This window comes from Mugil cephalus, chromosome 1, assembly GCF_022458985.1.
Source record: "Mugil cephalus isolate CIBA_MC_2020 chromosome 1, CIBA_Mcephalus_1.1, whole genome shotgun sequence".
NCBI lineage: Eukaryota > Metazoa > Chordata > Actinopteri > Mugiliformes > Mugilidae > Mugil > Mugil cephalus.
In genome coordinates, this window is record NC_061770.1 from 9,847,134 (window position 1) to 9,873,287 (window position 26,154).

Here is a 26,154-nt window from a genome sequence, read left to right on the forward strand (position 1 = left end):
ATTGATTGTGCGTATTTCGAAGCACTCGATTGATTCTCACTTGTTAAGAGAGTTACTTTGAAGAAAGGAGATTCAGTGAAATTGCTCAGCATGAATGTAGCTGTCTGTTAACTCCTGGACTGCACTGAGTCAGCTGCAGATAAATAGATGCCTGCTACAGTCGTCTGCCACACATGAAATAACTGCCAAATTTTTGAAATAAGGCATTTAAGTGAAGATTGTGTACATTTCTGCTGTGGAGCTGCTCACCTGCTGTTAGATGCATGTAGATGGCAGTTTCTCTTGCTGAATTAAGGGTGTTCACTGTTAAGTCACCTAAAAGTAAAAAAAAAAAAAAAAAATGGTTGAACTCCCACATGTGTTGCTCAGTTCAGCTCTATCACAGAAAGATTTTGATACATTTCAGTGTTGTTTCATACTATTAATGTGTCATACAGTTAAATGTCCATTCCTCTGGAGGATCTGATTTAGTGAATGAACAGTCTTAATGAATAATACTTTAATTTTTAGAAATGTATTATGTTTCCTCAGCATTAAATCAGAAGTGGACAGGACAGAGCTGCTTCTCAAAGCATAGTTGTAGGAAGAATAAATGCTGAGGAGTGCAGGGAGTCCAGTCAGTGACGGTTTCTGTGATTCATGACTGTAGACTGTAAACTTTGGACAACCTTACAAAGTAAACATAACTAAGAGAAAAAAAACAAAAAATGTAGAGAAGCCATGTTTAAGTTCCTGTTTTTTTTCTTTCTTTTCTTTCTTTCTTTTTTTTTTTTTAAGAGCTTTACAGTAATAACGCAGCCACATCACTGCTTTGTTCAGATCATCAATCCACATAATGCCGGCCACTTCTGGTAAAATCCTCACCTTCGTCCTCAGTCAAACAGATCGTGTGATTCTACCCCTGTAGTATAATGTGTGAAATCATCATATATTCAATATTTGGTTCAATTCTTTGTGCTTTCGTTTTGTCAGTATCACCTAGACAAGACCAGGATCACCCTCCCCATCCCCAGCAGAATACAGCCTGACACAGACACACACAAAAACTGTTCAGAAACAACTCACAAAACATGAAAAACAGCACAAGGTGTTGACCTGGTCTCCAGATTCACTGGATCTCAAACTGATCTGTGGGATGATCAACCCACAGGACCCAAAGCCCACTAACAACATTCTGTTTCCAGACACCACAGACACACTCAGAAGACCCACGTCCATTCTCTGATGAGTCACAGCTGTTTTGGAGGCACAAGGGCGACCTACACAATATTAGGATGGTGGTCATAATTATACGCCTGATTGATGTACATCATGTGAAAGACTGCATGGGCAGTTCACCAGTATCTTGGGGTTTCATTCAGACAAACTCCTGCATCCTTTGAGCATTAAAAGTGGATACGATTCTCATTACAAGGAGCACTTGTAATAAACCACTGTTGTGAACAAAGGTTGTTGCTGCATCCATCTTGAAACTCATACAAGTTTGAGGATCCCTGTCGTATTCCCTGGGGCCTGAGCTCATTTAAGATGACAAGAAGTCAAAAGCTGTCCTGTTGTCTGAAGGTGATGCAGCACAGTGGTAAACATATCCCTGTCCCACTGTTTTTGAAACTTGTACGGTTATATTTATTTATTTAGTAAAAAAAAAACAAAAAAAAGGAAAAGGATTGGACGTATTAATAGACAGTGTGTACCTTGCGAAACATGTAACGCCTATGAATATATGAATATGAATATTCAGCCTATGAACAAAAACACGGTATGTGATATTAACTGAACTTTCAAATAATTCAGAACTTATGCAGCGTGTCCCTCACTAAGTGGAGTGGTGTGTAATTTCTTATGGTGCAAACATATTTGCAGTATTCTCAGTCTGACAGATATTTTCTGTTCTATCAAGTGAACTCTTAGATACCCGACATACATAGTGAGTTCATGTGCTTTATTAAGTAGTACTTTCTGTTACAGTACTGCTGCAGTGCTGTGACGCAGTGGATGAGTACGACACGGTAGTTCATGAATGAACCTTTAGCAGGGTCATGGCTTTTTGTGGCACTGGTTTCATAAAGAAGATCTAACAACTTGTTTGTGTTGATCAAAGTGGTGCACTGTTGAGCTCATTTAAATGCTTATTTAATAGGCGGCCTGGCCTGACCTGCTTATGTGTGCTCTGCCTCTGATTCCTATAAGGGTAGGGCTTGATTAAAAGCTATAAACTGTAAAGCAAAAGTCCTATTTTGTGTTATGTAACGTGTTTATGGGTCTCACATAAGATTTAGCTCTGTGGCTGTTACTGTTATTATTGAGAGGATAGAGGGTAACCTGTTCAAACCAGACTCTTCTATAATAATAATAATAATAATAATAATTATTACTATATTGATCCGGATGGGAAATTATGTTCCTGCTGTTTGACCCATCCATTCGTTCACATAGTCTCTAGCCTCTAAGGAGACCACTAAGCAGGGAGCCCAACACCAGTACAGCCAATAGTATAGGTGTTAATTTGAATCTGAAATATACTGGTTCATACGTTTCTGTTATATGCACAGAATTTATCTTTGACTAATCACTGCATGGTTTTGTTGTTTCGTACAGTGATACTGTATCATATTTTTAACATTAGCCATTTATTACATGGTACATACAGCAATGTTCTGCCAGTAGTTATGACAAGTGGCATACAATACAGTGTGTGTGTATGTTTGTGTAAATATATATATGTTCTATTTCTATTTGAAGTGCTTCCTTTCAAATAAGATATCCAATATCAAATCAAGTCCACGAAGTCCTCCTCCTCCTCCTGTGTGTTTTTCTTAATAGATGGATTTACAGGGACCTGGAGCAGATGGTTTATAGCTAAACATGAATGTCACAGCATAAATATGGAGCCATTTCTTTGGGACTGCTGAAATTATATCAAGGTAGATGCAAGCTGCATTGTTCACCCGCCCAGACCAGAGGAGTGGAAGTCCAGCAAGCCAGTTTTTCATCCTGTCTGGTGACACTGTGCACCAGCAGGTTCATAATAGCTCTGCTTAATGAGGGCTATGATATACCTCTGTCACTTTATTGGCAGAACCTGGATTCTTTCCCTGTGCGGAAAACCATTATTCACTACAAAAGAAGCCTGGCTCCAAACAAGCCTAATGCACTGCCTCTGTAAGGACTAAAAAAGAAAACGGCAACAACAACAAAAAAAAAAAACATGGACACGGAAATAGAACCACAGAATTACATTCACCCCTCCTGCTTATATGCTGTACAAAGAATGAGGACTTGTACGATGAAATGTGTTCTGAGCGACTTATTGGCTCAGTAGAGGCACTCAGCGTAAATTTTGTAGTAAAATGCGAATAAGCAGCAAAATGGAGAGTGGCTACATGTATCTGAGAAACATCAATGGAATCTTTTTACCTGGAAAAATAAACAAAGGCCACATGTAATCGAGTACGCAGGAATTAATTAATGCAGCAAACAATAAGGAATTAAAATTTTATTCTACATTAATGTGCTAGATTGTGATCTCTCCAATTTACTATGTTTATCAAGATACAAGTCTATTATTTTCAGATCCTGCAGTGGATTTGTTCCTGTATATTTAGCCTTAGGCGTCCTGAGTGTCTTCATTTCTTTGTGGTGCTGTCTTACGCCCAAGTGGGAATTCTCTTGTGTGCCATTGTGGGTTGTATTTGATTTTGCAACATGTGGTGAGACAGTTCATCTTCTCATCTTTCCTGGAGTTCGTGGCCAAGACAGGCTTTGCAAACACACGCTAATCCACCACCAGCTACACAATGGAGTCCAAAGCTTCCTGATCCCTCATATATCCTTTGAACAACAACAAACAACAGACAATAAAAAAAGACCAGGCGAGCCGAGCCCTTCTGGTAACCCACTCTCTCTTTGTTTTTCACTTCCTTTTTCTTTAAAATTAGTTCAATGTTAATTAACGTGACATCTGAGTTGAAGCAAACAGACTTCAATTTATTGTCACTTCTTCTTTATCTTGCACAAGTTCTCTGTCGCCTTATTACTGGTGACAAAATATCAACTGCTTCCTAATGAATATTCACTTTTGTTGCATTAGATATAACTTGTTTTACACAAGAGACACACAAGAAATGAAATGCAGAAAAATTCAACAATATTTTTATAACCTGCGGCCGTCCCAGTATATTGCATTACGATGTAATAACTTGAAGATTTAAAAAGTTGTGTTTCAGTATGCAAACGACTTAAATGAAATTTATTGAGAGGCGCAAATGTATTACAAGTCATCTTCTGTGCATGCAGTAGGTTATGATGTTGTGAGCAATAATTTCCTCTGCTGCTAACTGTTTAAAAGGATTAGCTAGCAGCATATCAGCCTGAAATTGGAGATGGAATCAGATCTGTTTCTCAAGGTTCGCTTTTGTCACTGTGTATAATTTCAGTAACCACACATTACTCTTTGGCAGACTGTATCATGCTGAGAGGCATCAGAATATTGTCACTTCCTCCCTCCTGCTGGTAAAGCCTGTGGAGAAGGTGACTATTTTCAAATGCCTCTAATAGACGCACTAAAAATAAATGCATCATCACATGCTGGAGGTTTTCGTTGTCGATGAGCAGCACCTACTTTGAAGCTACTCTTGAGTGACACCGACCTGGTAATTCTACAGTGGTTCTTTGTCACTAAAAGAACTCCGCACTGCTTCAGGATTTCTTAAAATAATCAAAGAACAACCAGCAGCGAAGGTGTCTGGAACAAAAAGTTGCTCTCGAGCACGCTGCAAAGACGACACCCTGAGGGCCAGCTGCCACATGTGCTCTGCACCTGCCTCAAAAACTTCTTTGTATCTGCAGATGGCAATATGAAAAGATTTTAATGTCCACATGACATGCAGATGAAAAACAAGAGAAGCCATGTCATTTTGCTTTCTTTCTTTCGTCGCCTCCGTTTCTGTTTTCATCAATGGCAATCAGAATGATCTCTCTCACCGGTGCACTCTAAGTCAACATGGTCTGAAAAGCTGCCAACAGGGATCCAAGTCCTGTCAACACTTTGGAACACTTCAGCATCTTTTTGTGCCATGACTGGTATGTACAAGGTTCAAGGTTTTTATCCTACACCTACCGTGTTTAAACTAAGTTGCTTTAGACAAAATGTCACTGATCTGTGGCAAATGTCTCCTCTTTTAGTCTTTGCAGATGCGTGATTGTTTCTGGAATTACTTTCTAGAGGATACCAGAGGTGCTTGGTGTGCGGAAATGATTTCCATTTATTGAAAGTGAAGATTGCCTCATTACATTTCTTTTCCAAGCTGTAAATTTAATGAAGCACCATACAAAAAAGGTCACGACGGAATGATTTGCAGGAGCAATATCAAAACCTATTGAAGAACAATAAATAAAGAAAAATATTTTCACCGGAATATGGGAACTGTTTACCTGCAAAATACATGCTTTACTCATCGACGTGCCTTTAGAGGCAATAAGCTGAACACATTATCATTAATATATTATACCTTCACAAACATGTCATGCTATTGTGATGACCCAGCTTATATACGCTAAAGATAATTATTGGATCCCCTGCTGATTTTGTAAGTGTAAAGAATATCGAATTGTCAGAAGATTCTCTTGTCGGTGGTTTTAATGTTATGCCTGATCGGTGTATATTGCCAGTCCAGTCCGCTGAGATTGTGCTCATGGTAGCTTTTGTCTGCAGAAGAAAGGTGTATTGTCTGTGTCGACACAGCATGGGGATCACTGCAGTTTCACTCCGACTACAGATGGCGAAATGCATCGAGGAATCTTGGGGGCAAACTCATATTCTTCTAATAGACATGTCAGCAATGCACTGACAGGACAGGTGGTGGACAGGAAAGCAAACTGTTCCACTGGATGGTGGCCACACACGCTACTTACATGCAAGCTGTTGCATATTGACAGTGAATAACTGCTCCATACACAACATCATCATTGTGGCATACAGCAACACTCCACGAGGAATTTACTGTGGTTGGCCATGAAGAGATTTTATTTATCTATTTATGTTTGTTTCATTTTTATTCCTTGGCTCATTTGTTTCTTGTGTTCATTTCATTTGCTCTCAAATGAAAAACCACACTCCTGCTGATGAGAGTTTGGATTGTACACCTCTCCCTTCGGTAAGTGAATTACTAACCAAAAAGACAAATGACCAGCTGTGGCAGCAGATGCTCTGCTGAGGAATGGCGTAGTATTATTGGATGTTTATTGGAACAAGAGAAAGAGAAGGAGAGATTGAAAGGGCAGGGCAGTTTAGAGTAATTCTGCAGAGTACTGCTCTTTAATCTTCATTTCAAAGCAATTCACCAACTGGTGGTGATCAATAGATGATTTCCCCCAACAATGGCTTCATACCAAAGCTTTGTTTGAGGCTGACACATCATAAAGGCATCAATGGGGGAAATCTGCTGTTCCTTCAGCAGTATTTCACAGCCAATAATAAAATTGATTTAACAGCAACAACTGAAAACCTCAACAGAGAATGTGACGATTCCGCTTAGGCAAGAAGAAGATGGGGGAGGACATAGATCTAAAGAAATGTGAGTTTGTGTTTGCCTCTATTAAAAGCTTTGTTACATTTATGAAGTACTCTTTTTTTTTTTTATTTAGTTTATTTCTGCAAACTCCAAACTACCCGAGAAAAGCAGGAATGATAAATATTCAGTAATACTTTAATCTACTTTCCTGTTACTGTATATCTGGTGATAAATGTATGTATGCATTTAGTTTTTTCCAGATCAAACGGTAGAAGAAAGAAAAGTGAGGCAACTAAGTATTTAGACAGATAAGAGAGGAAGTTAATTCCACACCACTCTCATCTCATGAAAAATGTCATCTACTTTCCAGAAGTAATTACTTGGATCTGAATCTGCTTGAACAAAACAGGCCTCATATTTATAGATCCTCGGTATTTGTACCATCCCTCGACTGTTGCAGAATTGATGGCGTTAGACGTGCACATTAGTTATACAAATGAAATCAAACTCATTTCTGCTCTGTGGAGGAAAACTGCAGACATCCCACCTCTCATAAACGATTCAAAGTGAGTACGGATAAAAAGTAAATTGATCCCTGGGTGCAGTTAACTTCCTGCCACTTGGCTGAGGCTGAACAATTCAGCGGGCAGAGGGGCTCTTTGGACTTCACGTTTGACAAGTTACAAATGTTTCAGCAGACTTCAGCAGAAGATGAGCTCTGCATCTAAGAACAATGCCTGTTAAGGACATGTGTGTGCTGTTTTGCATACAAAAAGAGGCAATGTGTCAGTAAACTATTTAATATTTAGAACAATTTCAGGGAGTCCACGTAATAAAATGACAGCATTGTCATATTGACACAGTTTTTATGTTCAGCAGTATTTTCTAAACTAATCACTTCCAATAAATAGGTCCAGTACTGGGATCAGATCAGGAAATGTGTCATCACTTATGATTAATATTAATTTGTGATTCACTGGTGGTGGTGGTGATGATTCATTGTCACTACATTTAGCTATGTGTAAAGATAAAGGTATGTATGTTTATGGGAGTTACACGGCCACCCCGCTGTTTGGAATTGGAACGTGTGTAATTTTAATAGCTCAATACTGAATGTAAAATGACAATAATAATGTATATTTATAAATAGCACTAGGCCGAGTTTAATATAACGCACATATAGTTGGTAGGGGGTCCCTACTTAATCTCCCCATCAGTTTGGGGTCCTTGGCCTGAAAAACGTCGAAGACCCCTGCAATAGAGGGTATGCATTGATGATACTTCCGCCCGGGGCCACGCCCCCCTGAGTGGCAAAAACATGGCGAGATGTAGCAGTAAATACAGTGAGACCGGGAAAAATGTGTATTATCAGATCGAATTAAGGACAATTGGACTTGACAGTAATCCGTATGAACCACCAAATAACAAATGGTCCACGAATACTAACGTGGCCAGTGTTAGCCAAACAATACTGTAGCGACCAGACGTTAAAAGGATGACAAGGAATCATTGCAAATATTCTGTTTATTGGGATTTATTGTTGGAACTGAAATAGTTAGTGTCGGCCGTAACTACACCAGAACAACAACATCAACAAACGTATCTGACAACCCCCCAGAACATAACTTAAGAAGTAACTTAAAGTATGACAAAAAAATACAGCATAAATTAATATTACTTCACACTAAAGGTGAACTATGTGCTACTTTTTGCCACTCAGTGGCTGTAACCACGTAGACTTCCCCGTGCTGTGACGTCCTGTACATACGTACCCTCTGTAGGTTGGACTGTGTTGGAGATCTGAGAACATGAGACGAAAGCAGAAGCTGTAGCGTTGGTTTCAAATTTAAACAGACTAGTTTTCACACTGTATCCATCTTTCACATACTCTGCTTGAGATTGTTTGGTGAAGGCGGCCTTTCTACGACACCTCAAGCATGATGGAGGGACCGCAGCCTTCACGCGGTGATCCAAATGGTTGGAGGCTGCTCATTAATATAGATGGGGTTTTTATAGGAATGGCTGTTAGGCTAAATTATTCAGAGGGTTCAGGGAGACGTATGGGCCGGCCTCTTCAGTATCACAGTTAACTGAACACGTAAATACCTACTGTGGGGCGGGTAAAGCCGAGGAATGAGCAGGGAAAGTGGTGCGTATGAGAAGAGGAATGGCTGAGAGTCATGACAGCCCTAAATCACGAGCTGTAATAGTGTCACCAGTGTAGCAGCATCCATATACAAAAACACACGCACAGCAGGGTAGCCGCATTTCTAATTTAAAGAAGACAGGCAGCACATGTATATGTATGTGTCACACTAATAATTTTAGTGTGCAGTGTACATTGTTGGGCCTAATTCTAATTTATGTACATGATTCAGTCAGATTATGATATGACAGAGGGAGAGAGAGAGGGAGAGACCAAACAGCTGTGGAGCCTGGGTAAAAATAGCACTGAGAATATACTAAACTCCTGTCTGGGCATGTACAAGTTCTGACTGACATCTTCTCATAGTCGACAGACTGCTGCAGCTCTGCAGACACAGACCCAACGGTATAGTTAAATCCTTCCCTTTTTTTTTTTTTTTTTTTTTTTTTTTTTTTTTAAATCAAAAGTAAAATTAAAAGTAACTTTTCCAAACATTTAAGTGTAATTGGATGAATGAGGGGGCTCATCCTTCGATCTGGTCATTTAATTCATCCTTCTAGCGTGGACATGCTGCCACTATTGTGCAAAAACGATGATAATATGCATGTGTTTTGTCCATTATAGACAGATTGATGCTTTATTCATCCCAAACTGGGGAATTTCACAAAGTTCTACTGTGTTATATGGTTTTATGATTACATATCAGTGGTATCATAAATTCTGCTTACTTTTGAAAATCTGTAAAATATACCTGAATTATAAGAAGTAAAAGTACTCATCAAATGCTATATGATATAATTTATCCTGATATACTTTATGTTACTATGTACATTTATTTTTATAATAGGCTGAAGTAGTTTGACCTTTTATCTGTTACAATTCTGGTTTCGTAAGACTTGTTTGTCGTTTCCATTGCTGATATGAGTTCAGCGTTAAAAGCGATGACTTTTTATTTGTTTTTGTTGTTGTTGGATGTGTTTGTCGGCTCTTTTTCAAAGGGGGAACCAAGTGTGTAGCTGGTAGAATATTTATCCTTCCTCAATAGGGCTCCATTATGCTGTCATGCAGTTTAAGATTATTTGAGGTCCAGGAAAAGGGCTCTATTATATATAATGGGTTTCTTCCCGGGTGATTTAAATGTTTGTTGTAGATATGTGCTCATTTGAATTTCAATTATCAGATTCCAGGGTAGAGTCTTTCTCCGTCTGATTATTTGATGGAGTGTGTCTATAAAGTGCTCAACTTGTCGAGAATATTCACAGTAAAGTTGCACACACACGCACACACGCACACACACACACCGTACGCTAAAGTACCGCATGTCCTCCTAAGATACACAAGCCCTTTAATCATTTATGAAGAAGCAGACTGATGCTCTGGTTTACACAAATTGAACAAGTGATTTCATGTTACATGATGAGTCACTGTAATGACTGTAGCATGGTGCTGATTACGGATCCAGCTACTAATCTGTCACATGTTGAGTTGTATATGTCCCTTTGCCTTCGGGTGCCAACAGCAGTTTAAATACAGCAACTGTGCACATATATATGACATGATTACTCGTATGCTGAAGAATAGAAGAGTGTGTAATACATCTTTTACAGTCACAACAAATATGTGTTTTTTGATTATGATATATAGTGAATGCATCAAATGGTTTTTTTCATGACAGAATTACTCGGCTGAATCAGGGTCAGAAGTTGGAAACAAACCACTTGGCTGACCCCCAGTACCAGCAGAATCTTTTAAGGCCTATTCATGCTGTCTATCACTGCAGGTCCACAAGGGTCTGCGTGACATGAATTTTATCAGTTGGAGCCAAAGATTTTTGACCATGCAGACTGAGCACATTGCCTATAAGCATATTGTTTTCAGAAGGGTCCGTGTGAGGAGATCCGCTGTCTGCATTCAAATCCTCAATGGTTCAAGCGTGCAGACGTGGAAGACATAAATTGGAGTGCTGGCTTCACAGTGAGGTCTAATTGTGCAGCACGGTTAGAGTTAACTTCTATTAAATCTCACATTTCAACATTTCTTTCCCATCAGAAAACTGTCGCCCTGTTGAGAGGCCATAATCCAGATGACAGACCATTCCCTCTCAAGAAAGTGCCATTATTTCATAGTTATTATTTAAACCTCCGAACCCACTGTCTGAAAGAAGAAATCTTGAGTGGAACCTTGCTCATAAGCGCGGACCCATCTGACTGAGCCCAGCTAGGCAGAGAGAAAGAAAAAAAGGTGGAACAAAAAGGAAGAGAAGTCGATTCATGCATCAAAACGAAGTCGATTCACATATATGCGGCATACATATGAATACATGACACGGATCGCGATTTTGTAAAAGAAGCATAAAAACAGTTTTTTTATGTCAGAATACAGGCGTTATATATTATTCATGTCATGATAAAATATAGTCTCACATAGCAGGGAGGTAGCTCCAAGTGGCCTAGTTCATTCCCATTGTCATTAGAGCTTTGCTGCTTTCTGGCTTCATCACTCACAGTAAACCGCTGTCTAGCGCCAGCATTAGTTGACAGAAGCTGCATCAGTCACACAGAGTGAGACACATGTGCATGGAGTTGAGATTAATGGAACGACACATACAGCTATGGGGGCAGCCCGAGAATATTTGAGCAAAAAGGGGGGCAACCATAAAGTGTCTGTCCACAAAGAGACATGAAAAAAGTGTTTCTGACCTAATTCATTCAGCACTGTACCAGAATACAACAAGGGTGACCGTGGCCCACACTTACCACAGCCTTCCCATCTGGCTGTGTGTCTTCACCACATTCAGTGAGTAACAAACATCTTAGCCACATTTATTGCTTTTCTCCTGGGGATAGAATGAAAATACCCACGAGCTGGTCAGCTGTGCAGAGTGGAAAGATTAAAGCGATATTTCAAATGAAGGAAACCTTTTTACTTTCAGCCTGTGTTCCCGAAATGATCTCACGAGCACTACTTATTAACTTACACGATGGGTAATTGGAAGTGGAAATATTCAATGGAAATATAAAAAGAATCCGAGTGGCAATGCTTCCTTGACTGATACAGCAAGAAGAATTTATCTCATTGCTTACTGCGTGATGGCTAGGATTACCAAAGGTTTACAAAGAATTCAGCAGTGCCTGGCATTTATGATAGAATTATGTACACTTACTTTTTAGGTGGTAGCACTGGTGCTAGCAAGTTAAAAAATTTAGTAGCTCAAAGAAAAAAATAGTAGCGCATACAGGTGGACAGTAATGTGTTTATTGGCAAAATTAATTTGATACTTATAAGACGTTCAGAAACATTGTTGGACTATCTTTTGAAAAATCACATTTAAATATACTGGGCTCTTGGAGCTTGAAGAGACATTTTTTTCTAGGGGGGTGAGGGTGAAGTGCGTTTGAGAATGATGTATTAGTATGTTAATCTAATAAAGTACGAATTCATTAAACCGAATAAATTGTTCAAAAGCTTGAGCAACACTGGTCATTTAGCTGCATTCATTAGCTCCTGTGTTCCTAGGACAGGGGTCTTCAGACCAAGGACCCCAAAATTGATCAGATTAAGGAGGGACCCACTACCTACTACATAAACTTGGCCTAGTGCAGGGGTCGGCAACGTTCAACACTCTAAGAGCCACTTGGGCCCATTTCCCACAGAAAATAAATCAGTGGGAGCCACAAAACCCCTTTGACATCTGAAATGAAGATAACACTGCATATATAATTTTTACCTCTATGCTAGGCCTATGTATAAAAAAACTATAGTGTGTTGCATTTATGAAATGAAAGAACTGCTACAGAGAAAACAAAATTGTATTTATGCATACATAATAGGGATTTATCAACGGTTGTCTTACCCCCTGTCGAAAAGTTCAATAAATAACGGGCTGGACCTGCCGACGGGTGTCGCACATCGGCAGTTGTGACGTATTTTGAGCGACAAAAAATTAAACACATTTTATTTTAATGTTATAAGATCACCATGAATTCAAAATTAGAATTATATTTAAAAAAAAAAAAATAAACAAACTCAAATAAAATACATTTGAAGGAAATACTTGATAGCAAGCAGTATGTGTGCTGCAACGCACTATGGGAGTTCATTGTTTTTGGTTGATGTTACAACCATGAGTGTAGGGTGGCATTTAATGTCATTCAGTTGTTGTGTAGCTCTCGCTTATTCACCACTGAGTGAATAGTTGCCAACGTAGTTAGAGTGAAAAAGTGAACGACTTTGATCAGCGTCCTTGCTCCGCAACACTCGCCACAGAGAGCCGCAGCAGAGTGACGAAAGAGCCACATGCGGCTCCAGAGCCGTGGGTTGTCGACCCCTGGCCTAGTGCTATTTATAAGTATTACATTATTATCATCATCTTGCATCCGATATTAAGGTATTCAAATAATACACAGGTTCAGATATTTAAATATTTTGATATGTTGGATTCATGTTAATATGAATTTAATTTAAATTTGTGTCGGGGAAAAAAAACATATATAGTAATTTATGTTGAAGACCTTGTGGGTCACAAGCACCATTTTTGCGGTCAGAGTTTGTTTGTTTATATTGGTACATTCAAAATCTTCCTCTTTAAGGAGCACTGGTAAATTTCACGGAGCAGCAGATGTACTGCTCGGTACATCCGTCTCACAGTAAAACCAACAGCACCGAGTTATTTGGTGCGGTTGTTCAGTGATTTTACCGAACCGTCTCCCTGAGTCACTGCCCATCGCTGCGCTGGTCCCAGCACCAGAGAAGAGGGCTTTATTATTTGTGTTTGTTGAAGTCTAAAACCGAGCCAAACAAGTGAAATATGGTTGAGTGCAGCTGTTTGTTGTCTGATTATATACAGTCAATGGTTATGACACATATTTCCTTTTTTTTTTTTTAAAGTCGGTGTCTTTTACTTCCAGAAGTGATACACGGCAGATTATCACTGTTAAACTTCCAATCACTGACCTCCTCTTCCTTGAATGTAGCGGCCCACCCACTTCTTCACCACGCTGTAACCAGGGACACCCTCTACTGGTGTCGTCACCATGTCTTCATGGACCTCCCTGAGTGACAAATCTGGGGCAGCAGGTAGCAGACCCAGATATTATTCTTTTCTTTAGACAGGATCTGAGTCTAGACATTGAATTTTCGACTAGTTAAAACAAAAACACCACAGAAGTTTCAAACTGTCTGCATAATGAATCAGACAAGAAGTATTTCATCATCGGAGACGTTCATTCCCCTTGTTTCTTTTTTCCGCATTCTTTCACATTATTTATCACTTCAGTCCAGTTTAGATGTTTTCAATCTAATCTTAGTGTTGTTTCATACTGTGTGAGTCACAATCAAGGCGAGAAAGTCAATGAGACTGTTGGCAGCAAACACATACTGGTTGTTTGCCTGATTCATCATATTCAGAGCTCCATAATGGTAAGAGAACAACGTTGAATGCTACAAAAATAAACTGAGAATAAAGTCAGAACGGTGAGTCAGAATGAGGAAGTTTCAGCAGAGGAGTCGGTACACAACCTTGATTTCAGTGGGCGTCTGGCTTTAAGCAATTTCTGATGGCATTAATATTAGTGTCTGTATTCTATGCCAGGGCTGTCTGGGTGAAACAAACTTCCCACTGTAGCTTCAAAGAACGTCAGGTTATGCCACTCATGCGTGTACTCATTTGTTTAATTTGTTATGACTGATGACAAATTATGTCATAGCAGCTCCTAATAGATGTGCAAAGTGCCTCCAAAGGCAAGTGGTTATCAGACAGCGTGCAGAATAGCTAAGAGTTGCATTCATATCGAGGACTTCCTCTTTCTGGACCAGTCTTGCATCATCAACCCTTGGGCCTGGGGGCTTCTTGCATTCAATGACTCTGCACCTGCTTGACAAGTAAATCAGTCTCCTGTGGTGCCAATTTTCTACGCTGAAACCGTTCATAATATGCTGTGGCTACGATGTAGTTTATTAAGCTTGCTGGACATGCTGTGGCGAATTTGGCCTATATTAACCAAATGTGGTGGTGCTGCAGAAATGTTCACAGCAGGCATTCTGTCTGAAGTGTCATGAGAGGGAAATCGCTGGTATTTAATAACATTAATTAAAGCCGCATTATTCTCAGGAGTTTAAGTGTCAGGTCCTTAGTGTTACACATGCATGCCATGTCTCATTGCTTACTGAGACGCCTAAGTAGACTGAAGGCGTCTAATAATGTATCCTGTGGGTTTCTATTGAAGACGAAATGTCTTGCGAAAGGAACAAGTTATATATATTTAGTGTTTATTTCATTTTATGAAAGTCATTAGATTTCTTGTAGACTCATAAAATGAATGTTAAATCTTACTGTCGTGAAGCAGGTCTCATATTATATTTATGTCTAGTTTTCCCAGTTTTACGCATAAACTGTGCCTTAACTAACATGTTAATCTACAAACTAATGCTGTTTATTTGATTATTAAATAGTTAATTAAAAAATGTTAGCGTTGTAGTTAACAGCTGGAACTGATTGATTACCCCCAGCAGATGCTGAAGGGGCAACTGAACAGCTGTTCATTTTGGCTGTTCAAACTGAAAAACTGAAACCAAGTGCACAGAAGACTTAGGAGGCGCTTCTTATGTAGTTGTGTTTTTCGTTAGTCTTTTCTCATATTAGTAAAAATAGATTTGCTCGCACGACAAGTGAGTGAAGAAAACTAAAGAACATTTACCGTTTTGCCTCCACAGACCAAAACAGCAGCGACACTTTGCAGCAGTCTGGAGACTCCAGCAGCAGGGAGTGAGGAGGGGGGGGTGGGCCTTGAAAAATGTACATTTCCTCCTTGGGCAGTCTGCTATATATTAAAGAAAAATAAAATAGACTTTTTTGTACATGCTGCTGTTTCGCTAATTGCACAGGGCAGGGGGAGACACTTAGAACACAGAAGGCTAATGATAGTGACATATCGGTGATCACAGGTATCACCTGGTAATTTCAGCCCTGCAATAAATCCACCATAAATATAGTTTCGCGAGATCTATTTTTCATTCAGAAGGGCTCATATTTCTGTCAACTTTTATAGATACTATGATATTTTCTCAATTCGTTCAAGGCCTATGCTCCAGGTGCGGCTGACCATATTGATCCACAATCCTCCAATTCTATGCTGCATGAGACTTGTTTTGTGACAGTGTCTGCGAAGCTGAATGTATATATGGAACATACTGGAGGGGAAGTCACAGCTCAACCTTGAGATCTTCCCCCCTTATATTACTTTCTAATTTAGTAGTTTTGACTGATGGTGAAACACATTTTTCTTTCCGGGTCCCTGGTCGGCTCCTCCTGGTAAATCACCTCACTTTAAGGTTTTAGTCGTACAAATTATGGAAGTGAAAGTCCTGATTCTTTCATACGAGCGCAGGCTGTGGCCGCGGGGCATTGCCGTGTATGAGGTGCAGTGTGTGTGATCTGATTGTGGTTTCCCGGTCTTCATAAATCATGTTGATAAAATCATTCGCATAATATAACCTGAAACATAACGGCTAGATATTTTTAACTTTTTTTTTTTTTTCCTTTGCTTGAGGTAGAAAATAACTGTCACCTTGGAGAGAGCGGTCCACTGTTTCTCTGTGATGATCTAACCGAAAAGAAGCAGCACAACAGTATTAGCAAAACAGTCTTTTATTAGAAATATCTTGTATAAAAATGAACATGCTCTACACATTTGTATTTTTTTTCTATAGATAATTCATAAATATCCAGGCACTGTAACTCTTTTTTTTATCTTTCTTTTTTTTTTTTTTTAAATAATTCAGTACATAAAGCAGACATGATCAATCCAATTTAATAACGCACATTAACTTGCCATTTAATTTCAGTCAGCACTTACATAGTCTATCTTGTAACACAGACAAAGTGTTTTAGAAAAATAAAAGGGAAGGAACGGGGGGAGGGAAGTTGTGGCCCAAAAAAAAACAAACGAACAAACAAGAAATTTTCATATTCACAAACACAAACAATCCCACAAACAATACTTTATCAAATGATGAAAAAACATTTGCGGCAACACCTTCGCTGAAGCTGAGAGAATCATTGTTTAAACCAAAATATTTCTTTATAATCCTCTGCAGTAGTTTTCCCTCTGGACATTATGCCTTTCTCTCAAATAGTTCACGTGACTTTTTGTGGGTTCTGACATGCAACATACAGATTTTTGCATCGCTGAGGATAACATTTAATGAGACAAATTCCAGAGTTAACTGTTCATGACAAATACTTCAGAGACTGGAGACAGAAATGGGGTTAACACTTAATAATAAATTGTACATTGAGTTCTTACTTTGTAATACTTGAACAAAATGCACTGGAAAGGTAATGGATGCAACGCAAACAACATGGAAGGTCCACGGAGAGGATGGCAGGAACAGTTTAATGAGTATGAGGCTTAGAATGAAGGTCCTGGCCCTTATTTATCGAGCATCTATTCCTTTTTGATCTAAAAACAAAATGTTATTATTCCTGTGAAAATCAATGTACGTATGGAGCATTATCAGCTCTGAAACAGACGCAAACCTGAGATGCCACAGGCATCAGCATGTAAAAAGTTGCCAGTTAAATTGACTTTTAGCTTCAGACAAGTTCTTCTTATCTATTTTTATGGCCCAGTTCAACTTAACATTGCTCAATTAGTCGTTATGTCCTGATAGAATGTGAGGTGTAGTCATTGGCTACATTTACAGGGACATTAGTAATCTCTGTTAAAAATGAAAATGATAGTATAGTCAGGAAGAAAATACCTCATGTAACCACAGGACTGATCAGAAATCGTCGTCAGAGATCGTTCATATCGGTTGAGGAAACCGTTGATGATATGCTAATTTCGGAAATGTTGACGCTTAATAACGAACACTTGATCTTTCTGAAATAATTCAGTTCTTTGGGCCCGTGTTTGCCTGCGTGTTGGGTAAATTTTTTAAAACTTATTCTAACTTGGAAGTTTGGAACGATGAACCAAGATGCGATCAATGCGGGAAGCCCTCTTGGTTGTGTTTTTCTATTGATTAATTTCACTCTTGTTATTAAAGTTGCATTTCCATGGGATTCAACGGTCCACAGTGGGTAGAGCCACACTGCACAGACTAAAAAGTTTGATCATTTCATTTAGAGTTGGAATACCTGATCAGAATGATTTGAGTCGAGCTGAAGAAATATTGTCCGTGGTCACATTTAATGGGACTTAGCTAGACGAGCTTCATTTTACATCAAAAATACTATTAAAACCCACATTTATCATTGCAGCCTCAAAATCCATAACCCAGAAGAAGAAAAAAATGAGGACCATAAATCTCCTGCAGGAAACTGATTATCCATGCATCTACCACACACTATATAATTGAGGCCCTATGCATAGCTACTGTCCTATTTATCATAGACCATGAGGCTCTAATCATAATATGTCTGCTATAACAACAAGCTGATGAGTTTTTTTTATACCCCTTATTAAACTCCTGAGCTCCGAGCTTTTGTTCCGTATGCATTTTTAATTTCTCCAAGGTACGTGGGATCAGTAGGACCTAAGACGTATAACAACTAAGCATCGTCTTTCAACAGAAAATAGTAATTTGGGATTATATATATGTGTGTGTATATGTGTGTATATATGTATGTGTGTATATATGTATGTGTGTATGTGTGTATATGTGTATGTGTGTATGTGTGTATATGTGTATGTGTGTATATGTGTATATGTGTATATGTGTGTGTATATATGTGTGTATATATGTATATGTGTGTATATATATATTTTTAGCAATGTGTTACAAAATATAGAACTCTTTATTTGAATACCTGAACATAGCTGAGCAAAACCAGAATTGTGAACAATGAAGTTCCAACGTCCTCAAACAAGTTCTTGCTAATTAGCGAAGTTGTAGCTCGTTGCTATCGATAAAATTTGTTAAGTTTGCGGGTCACGTCAAACTTCAAATGTTAATAAGCATAAATAAATGAGTTTTAACTGTATAATTTGATGGGGTTTTGTTCCTCGTCCACTTTTGTCCTGTGATTGTCTGAAGAATGAGTCCGATGAAATGCCCGCGATCGTGTTTTTACTGACTACTGTATTGACCCTTTGCTACTGCTAGGTGTCAGACTAAAGCGCCCACTAACAAGGACAATGGGTTTAAATGAAGCAGAATAACAAACTGCAATAAAACCTAAAACGTCATATTAGTCTCAGGAGGTAAAATATTGAGCGTTTCATCAACCTGCATTTAGTGTCTCAGAAAGAAATTTTAACAATTATATGACCACTTTACAGAGACTTTAACAAGTGCATGATAAATAAGGGCCAATAAGTCTGGGATGTTAAAATACCCACCGTCAAGTCTCCAAGTCCTGACTGATATACACATATGGAGTGAGATGAAAACCATAAAGTCATTCCAGTTTGTGTCAAGTTTGGCTCCTTTTGTGTTTGATTACTTTTTTTTATTATTTTTTTCTCTCCAGCAGAGGGTAACCCAGCAGGCAACAGTCCAAAATGACATCTCCACTGTGAATGACAACCATGACAAATGTCGCATTCCATAGACGTCGACAACACAGCACAGTACACGTGATGCTCCCATAAGCATGCTCTGGGACTGTACACTAGGTTTGCCAAGACGATGGCGTCGTCATCATTATTATGAAACGTTTAGAAACAACTGGGGTGACCCACTGCTTTATTTTTCAGGTGTTTCAGATATGATTAGTTCACATAGGAATACTGAATGTACGGTAGTAAGGCATGTACAGTTTGAAGAGTACTGCAGCTTTCCACTCCAGTGAAAACTGTAACCAAAAATAATTACTCTATTTTTATACTGTTTCATTCTTCAACTGCATTTGACAAAAAACACTTTTTCCCTGTTTTTTTGTTGTTTTTTTTCTTAAATAAGAGGAACAATTCAGCCTCAGAGAGAACTGAAGTTATGTGCTATACACTTCAGAGAGCAAAAAAACAAAAAAACTAAAACACACACTGTAGGCTCCAGGTGGTTCACTCAGCCTGCGTCTGGACACGTCACTGATCAAGACTCACACGTGTCTCAGGAAGGAAGGGTGGGAAGAGGAAAATTAACTGTCCAAGCTCCTTTACATCTCCCATCTCTACTGCAATCTATTAGTTCCCCATAAATTTGGCATTTAAGCCTTTACCTGATTCCCTAGAAAAATATGACATCCTTTGGAGTGACAAATTCCCATCTTTCCACCCCAGTCCTCTCTGCCGCTGCAGCTTGACAGTTCTCCAGTATTTTCCCCCAGTTTGCCCCAGAATCAGGTGGTTCCTCCTCAGCCGGGCCTTTGATCCCCGTCCACGGTTCATCTCTGTCTTAGATGGCATGGTTACTGTAGCTTATGTATGTTTGCTTGGAGGCCAACACTGCAAGTGAAGGTGTAGGAGAAAGAAGAAAAGGGTTTAAACAGAGCGACATTCAAATAGACACAGGATGGTTAAACTTACAGAACCCAGATTGTTGGTAAATCCTTTTTATTATTATATACTGAAACTTCCTTGTTTATTTTTATATTTGTTTATTTATTAAGGAATCTCATCCTGTTGCATTTAAGTTGAAATGTATCAGCTGTGAAGGTGAAGACAGCTCAAACTGGACTAAAAATCAATTTAGACAATTAAGAGATGTGTGGAGTGTTTTAATGTAAAACTCCGGGCTCTCGTCTGAAAAATCGTTTGAGCTGCAGTGCAAAATGTGACTTGCGACCACAGCTTTTATTGCCTGTCTGATTGTTGTTCAAAGCCTTAATGTTTATGTGTTTCTTAGTTTGTCTTTCAGCTCAAGTTTGGTGCAGAAATGAACACATTCTACAGATGTTGATTTTTTAAAGAGATGGGGAAGGTGTCTTGGTCTCTGAGGTCCCATTCAAGTTTCTCATAGAAAAGGTTACAAGACTCACAATTGAAGTCTCCTGGGCCTGATTCAGCATTATACTCTCCTGATTCAATCAGTAGTCCAAATGCTCAACAGCTGCCTCACAAAGTAGTGTGGAAGATGTGTACATCAAAGTCCTGGTGGGAAAATCAGCTGTGATTTCCAGGACAAAATTCTGTCATGTAAGCTGTTAACGTAGTTTCTCAAAAGGTAACATGGAAAAATAGATTTTTGTAGTTGAAATATATTTAAAGGTTAGATTTTGATTGTTTTTGATTTTGTTTGTGTAGATGTTATTAATTTACATCTTTGGATCGTTTTGCCAAATGTCTTGACGCATATGTCAATATGTGTTTCATTTTCAACTAATCTGTTCAGATTTACATGGTATATGATAGGACTGCAGCTATTTTAACAACATAGCACCATGACATTTGACGGTTATAGTTAAACCAGATACAGTGAGAGTAACCGGTCACACCAGTGTGTTTATAGTTATTAGAACAGTCACTTAGAAAACTCTGCCGGATTGTTTTTTTTTTTCTCACAGCCAACATTAAATTTAATTCTAAATGCATTATGCTCCAGAGTCACTGAGCAGATCACAACAGGGTTTTAAAATGCAGTAGTACCCATTCGCATGCAAAGACCTGAGAACATCTCTGTGAGCAAGCAAAGCATGCAACAGTCAGTGTGATACGGTTTTGAATTGTGTTCGCTGTACATTACTTTTAAGGCGATATGTGATCTGACTTGGCGCTGTAAGTGCTGTCATCAATATTTGATAATACTTTTATATTAGTATCAGTATCAGTATTAGTATTAGTTAGTTTTATATTAGCTGTGAATAAAACGATTTAAGACATATGACCAGAGGGTGGACCACGGTGACCATAACAAGCCCAAACTGCTGGTTGGATGTGGCTGTCATACGTCCAGTGTCGGTGTGCATGTGTGCCACCATGCTTGTGTTCACACATACAATACATCTGTGTGCAAGTGTCAGCGCATGTGTAATTTTTTCTTTAAGTAAAAACCGTCCTCAGCGAGCATGCTCGTGGTGGTAATCAAACTACCAATCTGCCCACTGCAGCCTTGGCTGATTGAATATGTCAGAGGGGATGAATCCAATCAGAAGATAGCTGAAAGCCACAGTCGGGGCAAAAGTGCTGCAGAGGGGAGACGTGTAATGGTAAACGCTTCTGTAGATTTGTCAGTGCCATGTTGGGGTGTGTGAATGGGGGCGGTATTCTTGCCATTTCATCCAGAGCATCTCTTCCAAGAGAAGCATTGATAAATGAACCTTATTTGAATATTTATGTGCTGCGAGGCCAAGATAAAGAATAGATGGTCCAGAAAGAATTGGAGCTGGCGGACCCATCTGTCTTTTCCCGTTCACTCTTATTGTTGTTGTTGTCCCATTACCACAAATTCCTCCTTTTGTCAACAGGGAAACAAATTACAGGGGACACATGGCTATCGCTTGTCTCCTACACTCAGGCAGAGTGGTGTCATCCTCCCACATTAACAGGCTTTACCATGCTGATTGGCCATTTTACAGCACCTCGCGCCAAAATCGTCTATCCAAGGAAATGTCTGGTGGTCAAGAGTGGTTTTGTTCGTGCGTGTTTACCCCTTCGTGTCATTCAGGGTGCTGTGTTTTAGCCAGGGGCAGCCGGGATGCTTTGTGCACGGTATAGGCAGGCACAGGGGTTGTGGTGAACATTAGCATACATTAACAGGAAGAATGTTGTTACAGATAATAAAAAGGGCGAAGCCATTTTCTAGTCAGGTTACCTGAGTGTCTAAAGTCCCTCACAAGGCTCCCCTCCCTCAACACAGTCTGACGTGTAAGCACAAAGAGCAGTTGTTAGATTCACAGTTCAAACCAGAGGGTGAGAATAAGCACCTATAAATGGCCTCTATAATTGGATAAGATATAACAACTCCATTCAGAAGCACAAAAAAAAAAAAAAAAGGCTTACATGCAAGTGTGGGAGCAGGCTTTTTAGTCCTAATACGCATCGTTGTATGCTGTTCAGCTTGTCAGGGTATAAAATCAGAACCCTCGGTTATCAGAGCTTGTGGGGTGGCCTGATTGGATTTAAGCCTGCCCCCACACAGGGACTGCCTACTCATACACTTTATCTCGGTGATTGAAATATCCGCCTTTCCATCCCTGAGCTACCCTCCTTTCAGTCCCTTTGAAAATCAGAATAGTGTGGGCACCCTGTCACACCTCCTGATTCACAAATCCAGCGTGGTGAGAGTGAACGAGAATGGAACTATTTTGCTGCTCCGTGTGTTCAAATTGCAAGATATCCCTGCTAAAACTTTCTACCTTTGTCAAACATCTTGTATTTCTTCTGTTCCTCTGAGCGCAGCCTGTGATGAGTGCAGGCGGCTCTTATTCTCTCTCGTCAAGTAATCGGCTAAAACCTGTTTGCATTATTACAACATTACTGTGTATTCAAAAAGAAGCCGTAGTGTAATTCTGCTTGAAATAACAGCCTAATTTCTTGAATGCTCACACATTGCTCTCTAATTTCCTGAACTGCTGAGGTACAAAATCAGTTACGCTCACCTAAAAGGAGTTGATTATTTCAAGTAAACACATGTATTATATAGCTGATACACTTGTGTACAAGTGTATCAGAATAGAATCCACTCCTGGTTGCCTCTTTTTTAGTATTTTCATCTTTATTGTGACTACAGGTGAGATACCAACCTTGTGTTTCAAGGCTTTCGCAGAGTTCAGACTTGGCCTCTCCGTTGGGCCTCAGGCCGCCTTTGGGGTTGAACTTGTTGGACATGGTGGCTGCAGTGACCACAGCCTTCAGGCTGCGCTTGCGCTTGGGTACGTTCTGCTCTGGATGGAAGAGGACCACGTAGACCTTAGGCATGTAGAGCATTCCCAGGGAGACGGACGCACTGAGACTGACAGAGATGGTCAGGGTTGTTGTCTGGATGTACATCTGTATTATGGAAGAGACGGTGGGCACGAAAGAAAGTTAGGCTGAATAAATAATGAGGATTGTGTCACTCAGAGCCTGGAAAACTACAAAACATGGTGGGTCAGATTTAGATGCAGAAAAAGTTCTCCCAGTGGAGACTTTCCACGCAGTACATTGGTTACGTTACTGTGTGCTTAGAAAAGACTTTTATTTAAATCATATGTGAAAAGAAAAAAAAAATCAACAGCTCACGCTCTGTTTTTCTGCTGCATATTTAACCTTTATTCATATTCTCCTAAATCTCATCCCCACTGAGTTCTCCCTTAACTTCTGTGTTTGTTTATTTATGATATAGATCTAATAGAAGGAGCCCCCCCCCCAGTGGGTGTCGGTGAGGTCTGTGTATCAGCATTTTCACTCCAAGGTTTTAGACGACAGCATAAGGATTGCGTGTTCTCTGAAGCCTGTGACATCTGCAGCTCACAGCTGGGTTGTAGATATATAGCTAGAGGCAACAACTAGGGAGTGGAGAGAAACATACTACAGCATGTTAAAAGAGCTCGCAAGTGATTTTTCATTTATGATAATCATCCTCCCAGAACCCATACACACAGTCCACCTCTGGCTGGTTACGTAAAAACATAATGGGCGTCTCACATTAGACACTGCCACTTAGCGCATCACGAAACCAAGTGCAGGCCAAAAAAAAAAACCTGAAAATGTGCTTTGGTGAATTTAAAATGGTAGTTTCATGAATAAACAAGACACATAGAAACATAAAGGCTTGATTCACCGTGATCATGCTTCACCTTTTTACAACACTGCGGTGTGAGTAACGCTTAGGAAACAAAAAGGGGTAAGAGGAGAACAGCTGACTTTGCCTCTACTATGAAGTTTGATGAACACGAAGTAGTCAGTGTAAAGTAAAACACAGCTGAGAAACATCCTTCAAACAGATTAGCCTGAGGTTTGGTCCTGACATTAAATTTGCAGACATCAACAATGACTGAGTTGTTTGACGTGGGAATAGCCAACAGGGCTCTGAGCCACATGTCACCAGTTATACATGGGTTTTCCAACATGTGGTTATGGCATACAGTCTGTGAGAAAAACACTGACAATGCTGTACAACATTTGTACAGCATTGTCAGTGTTTTTTTTTTTTCATGACATACAGTATTTACAGAGGATTCAGTGAGTACAGGTGGTAAAACAGAGGTGACATGAATACCATGACCTGTCATTGAGAAATTACAATGTTCATGTAAAATAACTCCAAAGGCAGATATTTAGCCCCCTAAAGGCATGTCAGTGTAAGAAAAAAAAAAAAAAGATGTCAGTAGACGAGCCCAGTGTTCCATCATACTGGAAGAAGCACATGAGCATTCCCCGGTGATAGAGGGTGAGAGTTGTAATCTCCTGAGAAGATTACACATGGCCTGGGGTGAGTTCGGAACAATATTGCTAGCCCTCTGGAGTACAGAGTGGAGTCACTCTGTGAGAGGAGCCAAGACCCTTGTCCACTTCCATCGGCCTTGGCGACATAAATTTTCCCTGACATGTCCAAATGATTGCCAATCTGCTCTATGGGCAGTGAAGGAACCGGACTGGGTGCAGAACCCATCATGGAGTGTCTTTAAAGCGGGATCGCTCACTTTTGGTCTTCCTCGTTCAGAGAGGGCTGTCCTGACTTAAACACAAAACATCTGGACAGGGACACACTTCCAAATAGCTTCTGAGATCTTGTATGTTCTACGGTTCCTTTGTAATAACGTTTGAAATAATCTGACAAAATATTTTTGGACATACAGAGGTTGGGTTTGTAGTATGACGAGGTCTACAACGAACAAAAATATCCAGTTGACTTATCCTAAAGTTTTTTTTCTTTGTTTTGTTTTTCAGTTACAGTTTTTTTGGAATATAACAACTCAAATTAGAGGCTGTAATCATGCAACATATATAACCATGCTGTGAATGATTAATTACTGCACAAATGGGTATTTGAATAATACAAATACTGATAAGAATGAATTCATATTTAATGGTATATATCAGATAGTAATTAATAAATAAACTGGACATTTTTCATCAGGGGAAAATAAAAATGAATTCCATTTCAGAAAACTAGAGAATATGAAAAACATTTTTGAGTGTTATCAGTCTGATGGGTTGGGATGGTTTGAATTAACATGACCTTCTGTCTTTGTCCTAATGGCGTAACAAGTCTACGACTTCTGTAAGTGGCAATTACTAGATTCAGCACAAACTCTGTAAAGAATGATTTACAAGAAAATGAAAGAGAGAACTTTTTTTTATTTTGTCCCTCTTAAAGCATTTACATGTCCTCTAAATATACATCTGTCTTCATCCACTGCATTCTTTGTAACACACTCTTTTGTGTTGTTGACACGCTAAAGGCTGCATTCAAGTTTGTTATTGTGCAGCTTCGTAGAGTTCCCATACTGATGCTGCTTTTGAAATTGCTACTTTTTCACTCTCCGCTTTTTTTCCTTTTTTCTTTTTTTTTAATGTAGGACTGTGTTGTGTAGCCTCAGAAGTAGCACTTGTGCGGGGTAATTTGTGATTCACTTTCAACTGACAAGAAACATCAACAGCCGCAGTAATTCCATGCTACTTCACAAAC

The 26,154-nt window shown here is 39.4% G+C and overlaps 1 protein-coding gene and 1 long non-coding RNA gene across 3 annotated transcripts in view; one reads left to right on the plus strand and one right to left on the minus strand.

The window, feature by feature from the left end:
• LOC125020773 overlaps window positions 1-15,403 on the plus strand; it is a 51,130-nt gene extending 35,727 nt beyond the window's left edge. The window contains exons 3-4 of the long non-coding RNA XR_007114257.1: window positions 13,566-13,734; window positions 15,370-15,403. This is a non-coding gene — a long non-coding RNA (uncharacterized LOC125020773). The remainder of the gene's footprint in view (window positions 1-13,565; window positions 13,735-15,369) is intronic.
• Window positions 15,404-18,375: 2,972 nt separating this feature from the next.
• The window catches only part of LOC125021174 (metabotropic glutamate receptor 4-like), a 162,752-nt gene continuing 154,973 nt past the window's right edge, over window positions 18,376-26,154 (minus strand). Inside the window, exons 10-12 of one of the 2 annotated variants that reach the window (XM_047607133.1) lie at window positions 23,285-23,531; window positions 22,354-22,399; window positions 18,376-20,048 (exon numbers count right to left, since the gene is read on the minus strand). In XM_047607133.1, coding sequence (XP_047463089.1) covers window positions 22,362-22,399; window positions 23,285-23,531 — 285 coding nt within the window. In that variant the 3' untranslated portion in view covers window positions 18,376-20,048; window positions 22,354-22,361. The remainder of the gene's footprint in view (window positions 20,049-22,353; window positions 22,400-23,284; window positions 23,532-26,154) is intronic. The other variant, XM_047607124.1, reaches the window with a different exon arrangement.